Source organism: Morone saxatilis, unplaced genomic scaffold (genome assembly GCF_004916995.1).
Source record: "Morone saxatilis isolate NCDOM2014 unplaced genomic scaffold, NCSU_SB_2.0 Contig3, whole genome shotgun sequence".
In the NCBI taxonomy this organism is placed as follows: domain Eukaryota; kingdom Metazoa; phylum Chordata; class Actinopteri; family Moronidae; genus Morone; species Morone saxatilis.
The window spans coordinates 3,285,323-3,296,790 of NW_023339873.1; the positions used below are offsets into that span (position 1 = coordinate 3,285,323).

Consider the following 11,468-nt stretch of genomic DNA (forward strand, 5'->3'; position numbering starts at 1 on the left):
ACACACACACACACAGATTCACACGCACCTGTCACCAGCCCTCAGGACACTGGAGTGGCTCCCCGACAGCAACTTTTAGCGTCTTTGGTATGCATGAAGATTTGCTGATAATAAAGTTGGCGGCTGCACTTTTAGCAGCAAATTAATCCTAAACTGACTGGAGAGCGCTCTGATATTTATTTCATCTGTTCCCTAATCCCTAAGTGTCCCTTTTCTGTTAAACAACTCACCAAGGCAAATTAAAGAGCGCAATAGAGATGTTTTCACGGTGACTGAGGCCTTATTAAGATATTAATGTCAGCCTAATCAGTGTAATGTCTCATGGTAGACTGAATCTGTGCAGTGCTTACCGATTCATTTATTTCCCTCTGCAGCAGAAGCCATTTTGTACACTGGCCTGCTTTAACATACTCTCCTATGGGATGTTAAATGTATAATTAGAGAGTGATATGTATAGCGGACTATCCATAGTAAGCCTTTACAGCATATATGAGGTCCGGTTGGCTTTGTTCTGTATTGTCAGTGTGAGCTGTGACACTGTAAGTTGTCAACAAGCCACCAAGACAAATTCCTGTACATTTTACGCTCGGTATAGCTCAGCATGTCGAGCTTGGCACCAACCAATACTGTGGGTGTAGTTCCCACTGTGGCCACCCATGCTCAAAGTGCAGTATTTAGGATGATAGTGTCCAACCATACAACATTTATGTTAACTTGATGGTTGAATCATGTTGAGATTTTTTGGACTTTTTATACAGTAACAACCTAAAAGCTTTAATTTTCTTTATTTTGGTTTTGAGTTGAGTTAGGGTCCAAAAGAATAACCTAAATCACAAAAAAGAAACCTTATCTTGGCATGCAGGACTTATCCTTTGAATTCACTTTTCAGTTAACTTGGCTTTATATAACTTAAAGACTTTATGTCTTAAAATGTATCTGACAAAAAGACTGTCCTCTGCTCACATCATTCCCCATTGTCAAGTTTAGTCTAGTTCTAATAAAGATGTTAAGAGGTGACTGAGGCCTTATTAAGACAATTCTTTTATTTCTCTTATCACGTAGCTCACCCTCCTTACCTCCAGGCTCTGAGCTCTGTGAATTCCCATCAGCCAAATTGTGTATAATTTCTGTCCTTTCTTCTTATGATTTCAGTACATCATTTAACTGGAACAAGTGCAACTCTACAGTTAGTTTAAATTCCTAGATCATATTGACCATTGACCATGGGGTGATCATATAAAAGAGAAATGGTAGAAAAGTCAGTTACACCGATTCATACAAGTGTAAATGCTTGTTTAACACAACTCTCGTGTTTAAGCATGTATGAATAAGTGAGTTTGATAGAGCTGTAATATTCAAGGTGGCAGTTATTGAGATGTCCCTTTCTATGTCAAGACGTTATCACATGTCCCTCCCCTCTTTTCCCCCCTCCCTCCTGCCCCGGAGCTGTTTTAAGATCCAGTTGGCATTGAGGGGGGGTGAACGGAGAGGTCATCCTCTATAGAATCAGGGTGCTTGGTGACAGACAAGCCTGTGACACGGCGTGGCGTCAGGGGGGTCAGGGGTAACAGCTTCACCCTGTCCTAATGTCAAAACCTCTACTGACCCCACCACCACCCTGCACACAAAAAGTCCATCTTAAAATGGTTAACATTTAACAGAATTAAAACTGCCCACCATGATTCATTTTGCTCTGAAAGATATTTGCAGTGATGATCAAGTCACATTATCTGCAATTAAGTTGATTGATGTGCCTAATACCATTATATTGTCACCTAGTTCTTAACATGGTTATCATCCAGATTCTCATTTTCCTCCTGCCATCCGTTCACTGTTGTTTGCATTTCCCAGAGATCATCTGTCAGTCAGACACTGTGAGAAGCACTGTGGTACCTTTCTTTATTCCTCAAACACTTATGTACTTTGCCTCTTTTATCCTTGTCCTTTCAGTCGTGATCATTTACTAGATTTTTTTTATAGTTTCAAACAACACTGAGAAGAACCGAGAAACTTTAAACTCACTTTATATGTTTCAGTCGGTAAACCTTCATCAGTTAAGATTCAGTCATCAAATCTTACACCCACCAGTATCCACCAGTATCAGCAGACAGCAGAAACACCTTTTGGCAACTATACAAATTAAGATCAATGAGCTCTTTCAGTTGTCAACAAAAGTAGTGCTTTTAAATTGTATTAAGTCTTAAACAAACTGGCTGAAGATTGAATCATCATTGCGTAGTCTGACACAATGCAACAATCTGTTGTCAGGATATTTTTTGCAGTGCATTCAGTCTCACCGTGTCACAGCCCTCGTCACCCCACCTCACATCTGCCCTGTGATGAGTTCATCTTGCAGGGTTAGGGTAGATGGGTGGGTGTGGGGGGTAACCCTAAGTCCTGACAGCCTGACAATGGCCTTGTAAAAACAGGGTCCTCAAGGTGAAGCTGTCTTCCTATCACATCCTTATTGAAATGACGCGATCATTTTTTATTTGACAGCCGTGGTTAATTTCAGCTGAATGAATCGCGCCTGTGTCTGATTGTTAAGGTTTGGACGGGTGATAGGGAGGATTTTGTCACACGCCTCTCAAGGCCAGGAGCGTGTATGTGACTGTAACTGACTTGTTAACTGATCCATGCTGATCAGCACAATGGAGTGAGTTCTCTCCAATCAGCACTGCATACTAGCAAGTTTGTCATTTACTCTGAGTGCCTTCAGATCTGCACTTGGGTGACAAAAAGTTACAGACTGAGCGGTCCATTAAGGTCCATTACCCGCCAACAAAAATACCTCCTGTCTTCACACTGGAGTGGTTCAAAGTGGCCTTCCTGAGGATGCACCGTGTTCTCCTTTGTTCTTTAAAGACTTCCATTTTAACAAGCTGTTTCATCTTCTATTCAGGCCTAAAATTACATTTATTTTTGTAAAATATGCAATATATATATATATATATATATATATATATACATATATTTATATGTATATATATATATATAATATATATTCTCATCAGGTTCACGTCCTGCAAGAACTTGTAGTGAAATGTGACAAAAAGCTTACAGGTACATCGATGCAGATTAGTTTTCTTGTTCTCAACATATACCTCAGTAAAAGTCGAGTCAGGAAGATTCTTTATGACAAGCAAAGTATCGCACCTATTTTAAAACATTTTTTTTACCGTTGCAAGAATGAGTAATTAATTCTGTGTCTCATTTATTATTACTCTTGAAAGCACAAATCAGACAAATCCTATGATTAACCATTCATACGGGCTCATGTTGTTGTACACTAACATCTTCTCAGTATATTCTTTCCCATGAACACATTGGAGGTTCAGACATTCACGTCTGTCTTACAAGCACTTTGTAAGTCTATTAAAATGCAACACAGAGAACTAAACGGTACGTTTGTTGTAACTAAATGAATCGGTAAATAGGATGTGTGGCTCATTGGTAAAATGGAAAATAAAATTCCAGCAGAGCGACGTGCCGGAGCATTGTGCGCCTTCCCAGACAACTGTGGCGCTCAGAGCCTGCTCCATTATGGAGGGGCAGGGCCTAAAGGTTAAAGTTCACCTCTCTATTGAGCCATCAGATGGAGGTGGGGAGAGATGGGCGTGTCACCAGCCTATTGAGCTGGCCTAGTCTTTGACAGCCAAAGCCAATGCTGTTGTATGCTGCCACATATGGCGGAAGGGATTTTTTTGTGTTCATGCTAAACTGCGGCGGCACAAGTGAGACAAAAGTTGACAATGTAATTATTGTGGTTCATTCCATCCAGGTCGCTCAGTGCTTAACTGATTTTTCAATCCCTGTTTTGACAGGTTTCCAAGGCAGGGTTCTTAAACTGGCTCCACACTGTTACTTTTTAAGACTTTAAGCACTTTAAATCCTTGTTTTTCCAATCCAGATTTTAACACAGCCTGGATTGTGAGTCTCTGTAGGCCACTGTGGAATTTCTACACTTTTGTGTTTGATTGTTTTTGGACTCTTTTTAATTTTAGACTTGACACGGTCATTCACTTCTCTCCCCTGTCGTTTTACCCAAATAAACCACGGATATCAAAAGACAGATTATCCTGTTTATTTAGTTTTCTTACCCATTTATGTCTCCTTTAAACTCTCATACTTCCAATGTTACAGTCTTCTCCTCTGTGCTGATGCAAAGCCAAACTCAGGCAACCCAAAAACTTTGCCAGCTTTAATAGCAAGCCCTTAGGACCGCTTCTATCTGTTTCCGCTTTCTCTGTGGGTCAAATTAGACGGTAGCATAGATCCGGGCCACTGGTCCGCTCTGACACAGCCATAAATTCTGGTAACTGGCCCCGCTGGTTCTGACAGGGCTATTTTGTGAGGTGAAGACGGAGGGTTTGGACTATAAAGGGAGCCGAGCTTCCTGTGTTTTCTCAGACAACTGCTACACTGCAAAAAATGTCTATCTTTAAGATTCATTTAAACTGGCAGTGGAGTCATGAATTCTTGTTTTGATTAAAATGAGTGAAAGAATCTGCCAGTAGGGTGAGGTAACCTCACTGTTTTCCATGGCAGGTCCTGCAAGGCAAGCTAAAATATCTTAAAATAAGGCAGATAACTTTGTGTGTCTCAAGATATTTCATGTACAAAAGGCTGAATTCAATACAAATCCCCACACTATCTATTTTCCTTCTACGCAAAGACTCTATGTTGGTTTAATGTCTCCCTCAGATGCACACTTTTTGCAGTGTGAACCTCCCTGTCCATTCCCATGGCTTGTGCCCTTCTGTAGGTCCACAGCCAAAGCCCTAAAACCTTTAAAGCCTTGTATGACTCTAACGTAAGCTCCTTAATAATTTAATTCTGTTTGGAATCTGGCGTGATTGGAATGGATGGGATTATCACGTTTGGGGACTAATGCTGCAGGTTCAACAGGGGTTAGCCAGTGTAACATGGTAATAAAAGCAAGTGGCATGTATGGGGAAAATAATTAAATGTGCCAAGGGAAAGACACAGGGGAATTAAAGTAGAAATGTCACTCAAAGTTAATATACCACAAATTATTAACTGTGAGCGATTCAATTTGAGTGTATGTTGCATTTGGAAATTGCCTTTCTCAAATAGTCATTCACACTTTAAGCCGCTATTAGTGGTGGCAATTAAGTCCAGATTTAAAGTTTTAAAGCAAGAATGTAACTGAAGGTGGCCATTGTTCCCTAAAGTCACAGTTAATCAATACTGTTGATTAATAATTGCTTATGAATTCAACTTTTTATTTTTATATGGAAAGTTACATAATCTCTTTCTAAATTAGATAAAAGAAATATTAGACACAAAGCATCATAAAATCACTTATTATTTAGTACTACCTACTTAGGAAAAGTACTTATTTTGAAGATTTCTTTCCCAACTTCCATTAAAATAAAAACAATTAAATAGTAAAATAATAAAATGTGTAGATATAAAACAAGATGAAAAGATGTCCAGTTTGGGGATTTATACTGTCAGATTAAGTTACAGGATTAAATGCCACTCTACAGATTGTGTCAAACATTCATGTTTTATTGAGCTGAAACTAAGCTGTGAGTGGCAACATGCAAGATTTCTTTTCCTTGACAGCAGCCACAATGGTCTGAATGTAAAATCAGATACAGCGCAGTAAATACAGCTGTCAGATAAATAGTCAGGTCAAAAGTACAAGTGAAATCTCCGTCAAGTAGCAGTATTTAAGAGGCACTTTTGATGGTGTAAATTTTTATGAAATGAAGATCTGAATGAAACCATAACTCTGATCACAGTCTCTTTCTGTTTCTGTTGGTGGTCTTGGCCTCTAGCATCAACTTCAGCTTGTATTTTACCACCTTTTAGCTTCCCTCCTCCATGCGTCTCCATTTTTTTTTTCCCCTCTTCCTCCTCCTCCTCCTCTTCCTCCTCCTCCTCCTCTCTGGGCTCAGCGACCACAGCAGAAGGCGTCACTCATCTGCTCATGAGAGCAGCCATTGACTTCAGTTTGACTCCTCGGCTCTGAGAGGGGTAGACGGGGTGGAGCCAGCCGTTCTGAAAAACCATATGCCAGCGTTGAGCTCGCTGCCTGGTCTATGTTACCATGCAACTGCAAAAAGCACACACAGGCATAATATTTACACTGTTACATTATTTTCCGCATGCGCCTCCAAGAGAGAGAGAGTCAAAGGGGTGTATACTGTAAGACAGAGGGAGAAGAAGGGAGGGGAGGAGAGTGTGTATCTACAAATATATATACATTCTGTGAAAGGCTGGCCCTCTTACTTAAACGCGTGGGGTTAAACGTTTGTGCAAACACTCAGCCCTCTCTGGGTCGGCACATTTTCCTACGCAGGTGATGTTAAGTGTTCCACCCTGAAAAGCCTCTTTGTTGACATCACTCACTCCCGTCTTTAGTCATTCTGACCTCTTTCGGAGGCGTTCACTCCGCGCTTGTCGCACAGAGCCGGCGTCTGCGGCGCATGTTTCCACTTAAACTGCAGAGGTCGTCCCTCTTGGCCCGTGGAGACTCTGCCTATCGATGCGTAGCAGGTTCTCTGTTCTCGCCTCGCTGTGCTGGGCTGCTCACGCTGCCTTTTGAGCAGCTTCTGAATCTGTCAAGTTAGTATCTGTCTGCCTGCTGCCATCCAGCCACACCTGGTTTGAATTACTACACAAAATTTACTCTTCGACTCTCCGGGGATGGATTGCTCTTGACTGGCACAGTGGAACCAATTTCAGAGGTGCAAAACAAAATCTCTCTCCTGCTCTCAGTGCAGACTTTTAAGAGACTTTACTGAGCTCTCTCATATAATAATCCCATATGAAATGTTCTGTAAATCATTATTTCAATTAGTCTAACTGATTGATCACACATTTGGGGCTTTGTGGCATTCTGGTTTTAATACTCTTGCCATCATTGTTTAGCAATTTCCTAAGCAATCTTGCATCTTGAGAATTATCAAGTGCGTCCCATCTCATTTATTCTTGTCATCTTATTCAGTGTAAAAACATTTCTCATAAAATATGGTCCAAAGTCTGCACCAGATACCCAATCCAACTGCACACAGAACTGGACCCCATCAACCACATGCACTAATCACGTCTGTTCTGCATCCACCAGCATGCAATTAACAAAAGTGGGTTAAAGTTGTATTACCATTTTAAATGTTTGTTCAAAGGGGTTTGCACGTCAGTAAACATGGGCTGTACACAGCACGCTTTTGTTTACCAACCTGGCCGCTCTGTGATGTTTTATACCAAAGGATATCAAAGGAGGGAGTGACGGAAGAGATCTGACACTGGAGAGGATGGTTTTGTCCGGACAGAGCGCCCATTTGTGAAAATAGGGGGATTTTTTTGTGTTAGTGATAGTGTCATTTTTCTCTGTTTTAGCTTTGGTTTGGAAAATGTTCCTGTATATCTCTTGTAAAGGATGATAGTCCTGAGACATATTCATAAACTAGACTTGATACTGTGTGTTATCATACGTGGAAAGGATGTCGATCATCCCTGCAAACATGACACCAACCCCCCCTTGAGATTTCTTGAGATGTAGATGTGTTGTAATGACATATCCTGACTATTCTTTCCCTCTTCCTACTCCCCCCCCCAGCTGAGACACCAGCAGTGGAGTCTGGTGATGGAGAGCGCCGTGCCGTCAGACCGGGGAAACTACACCTGCGTGGTGCAGAACAAGTACGGCGCCATCACCCACACCTACCAGCTGGATGTGCTAGGTAAACAACACGGAAACATTTACTTTCACTTCTGCTTCTGTGTAAACAACGAATAAATTAACATGCACAAGTGGTTTAAAAAACCCACGAGAGTTGATGATGGAGGAAAGATTTTTTTTTTTTAAAAGAACCTTACAGCTACATTTCCTGCAGCACATCATTCCCATGCAGGACTTGTGCTAATGACTTCATGCTTTCTGTCTCAGAGCGTTCCCCTCACAGGCCCATCCTCCAGGCAGGTCTGCCAGCCAATCAGACGGTGGTTGTGGGCAGCGATGTGGAGTTCCACTGTAAGGTTTACAGTGACGCCCAGCCGCACATCCAGTGGCTGAAACACATCGAGGTCAACGGCAGCCGCTATGGGCCTGACGGCGTTCCCTACGTCAACATCCTGAAGGTGGGTCTGCGGCCCGATGCTCTAATGAGTCCGAGTCTGCCGGGAGTAGATTTCAGACTATGATAATTTCACTCATAATTAATCTCTCCTAAATGTCTTGTTTAATGAGTTTTTACAGTAGCAAGGTCTGCAGGGCCTGCAGGCTCCTTTCACTGCAGCCTATAATTGACGAGCTCAGCCCTCGAACACTACACCTTCATTATGGGAAAGAAAAGCTTCACCTGCACTTTCCTACGTACTGCAGCGTATTGAAATATATGCTCATTAACCAAATTATATCACTGTGAATCACAGTCCAGGTCTCTGTTCTTAGATTTGACACCTGCAGTGCTTCAGCTTTGACCGAGCGTAAAGAGATTATGCATTTTGGGACTTAATTCTAGTGTTGGCCTGATCTGGTGGAAGTAGATTAAATTCAATTTATTTGTAATTAAAGGTGGATTTTTGGTTTTCCTTCAAGGTGTTCCAGTTACCTTGCTGTGAAGCCCCCACCATAGTGTAGGATTTTACCCACTGATTGCCATGGCATTACCACAACAACAGGTGGATGTGTCTTTAATGTGTGAATATAAACTGACAATGGGAAGGTTTGCATTGATAACTTAGCTAGATTGCAAAAAGGGGGCTGTTCATGATCCAAATGTATCAAATTACCTACATTATGAACTTATTACCAACATAAATGCATTCATATTGTTATAATAACGTCTGTAAACTGACAATAGATACAACAACCAATGGGATTTAACCACAAAAAGGTAACAAGGTTACACAAACCTGTAAGCAAACCTGAGAGAGGAAGTACATGCACGGTTACATTTATCATCACTGAGGTAAATCTGATCATTTGCTTCATCAAGGTCATATTTTTCCAGCCTTATTGCAAAAGCTACTTGTAGCTACTGAAAATCAATGTTTCAGTCACTGTGTGATAGATTGACAGCAGCCACAAGGAGAAAGTTTTTCTTGCTGGAACATAAAATCTATATATTTTTTCCATCTTGCTTTATGTTGTTTTCACTATCAACAATCTCTGCATGAAGGAGAAAACACAAGCTGTTCTCATCATATGGTATCTCCATAGCCCTGATGTGTACGTTCTTCCCAGAACTTTACTTACTGAATGTCTGAGCAAATAATAGGCAAAAATAAATAGCTTAATTCTTTCAGAGATAAGAAAAAGGGCAGATAAAGGAATGAAAATGCCAGAAGACAAAACAAACAAACAAAAGCAGAAATATATGAGATAGTAGCACCCTGACAAATACATAAATCCACCTTAAAGGTCATATATCGTACATTCTGAGGCCATACCTGCTACACTAGTAGTCCAACTTTGATAAAACTTGCTGAATGAACTTTGATGAACTCTTGAATCATCAGCAAGTAACATGCAAGCCTGTGAAATAGTGTGTCTGCCTGCCTTGCATCTCCAGCTATATGTGTATTAATCTCTGATATTCTGATATGTGTTTTTGGCTCAGATGAATTGCGTGCAGGTTGTTTGTCTGCAGCCTTTATGGTTGCTTGGATGCTGCATCTTGTAGCTCTTTAAAAAGACCTTTCTCAATCACAAGCGCTGCCTCGTGAAATAAAGGTTAAGTAAGCGCAGCGGGGAAGGCGTCAGATAGTCTTAGGAGGGTTTGCCCCTGTTAAAGAGCACCTCCTGGAGGTGTCATCGCCTCCCCAGGCAGTGTTGATGTTCAAGAATAGAGTAGAAAGCATTCCTCACCATCGAGGACAACACCCTGAACCCGCTGTGAGGCGTGTTTTTTTTTTTTTTTTGGAGAGAAGAGAGGAAGACTCCCATAGAAAAAAACCAAGAAGGCCTTTTGCTTTCTTATTTGGCCTCTCCCTTTTCTTTTTCTGCCTCTAGAGAGAGCGAGGGAATAAAACAAACATCTGGTTTGGACTAAGTTAACTGCCGTGGTGGCGGCAACGCAGGGAGAGAGACGGGCTCTGTTAACCGCCGCTGCCGTCAGATGTGCTGCGTCGCGTGGTTTGAGGAGGAGGAGGAGAGAGGAAAGAGGGAAGAGGCACCCAAAAGACCCATGGAAAAAATGAGTGGAGGGAACACAAGGAAGGGCAAAGTCAGCAGGGAGAGAGAATGTGTGACAGAGTGGTGGGTAAAGATGGAGGGCGAGAGACTCACAGAATGAGTGGGAGGGGGTGAGAGAAATTGAAACAAGAGAAGGGAGAGAGAGACAGAAATTGAGAGAGAGAGTGAGAGGGAGAAAGAGTGACAGGAGACAGAAAAATAAGCCATATTCAGACGTGGAATCTCTAACACTGTCATCTATTTCTCGAAGTGATGGATTTGAGGCTTTCAAACTTAGTTCTACTTTATTCAGCAATCAGTTGGAAAATGATGAAGGTAGGAGAGTGTCCTCAGGCTCTTCGGCAATATTCTGCATCAATGATGGATTATTTTGCAACTGAAGCCTTAATTAATAACCTTCACGAGGAACACTCATCACCCCAGCTTCTCACTGATGGATCCTGTAACAAGTTTTCTAATCATATTTTAATCATTTATTAGCTGGAGAAAATAATGTATTTATACTTTGAACAGATGGGATTTAGGGGAAACCGATGATTATTGATGATTTTACTAGGATTTGTGAGAAAAAAAACGACTAAATATGATGACATTAGAAGAACCCTGACAACTTAAAGGAATAGTTTGAAATAACTGTAACATCACTTTCTTGCCAAGAGCCAGAAGATTGAAACCACTCTCATATCTTTACAGTATACATGAAGCTACAGCTACTTAGCTTAGCTTGGCCTAACAACTTAACTAATTAAATGTTGAACTGATCCTTTAAACTTGGCTTATCATTGACAGTATTTCATGATTTATTAACCTGCCTGAAACAGCCATTAAACTTTATTGTCTTGGTGCATAAGAAGTGATAATTAAATGGCAAATATATGACAGTGTTCTAAGAAGACAGAACAAGACGTCCATTTAATATCTCTCTGTTTATTTAACCTCTTATGTGTTGTGGCCTTCACATTAATGTCACAGCATTTGACTCGAGCCAAGTTGGAAATGTTTCTGGATCTGATTGCAATCACGATTTTTATGGCATGGTGACTCAAACATAAGGGCTGATATGTAAAAATTCAATTTAAGAAACAAGGTGCATGTCTGGAAGTGGATTTGAAGTGAGAGAAAGAGGTGGTGACACAGTTAGAAAAAGGAGTAAGATGAAGGAGGGAGAGACAGAGAGGAAGAAGAAGTTTGGGGGGGGTCTGTCAGCCCAGACCACGGCTCCATGCTCTATTTTCGACTACCACATAATTGAAACAGTATTTACTGAGATGTGTGTGTGCCTCTCTCTCTCTCTCTC

The 11,468-nt window shown here is 41.2% G+C and overlaps 1 protein-coding gene across 4 annotated transcripts in view; it reads left to right on the forward strand.

The window, feature by feature from the left end:
* The window catches only part of fgfr3 (fibroblast growth factor receptor 3), a 75,505-nt gene that overhangs the window by 43,962 nt on the left and 20,075 nt on the right, over positions 1–11,468 (forward strand). For all 4 annotated transcript variants that reach the window (XM_035674052.1, XM_035674053.1, XM_035674054.1 and 1 more), the window contains exons 6-7: positions 7,592–7,715; positions 7,922–8,112. In XM_035674052.1, the coding sequence (XP_035529945.1) occupies positions 7,592–7,715; positions 7,922–8,112 (315 nt within the window). The remainder of the gene's footprint in view (positions 1–7,591; positions 7,716–7,921; positions 8,113–11,468) is intronic.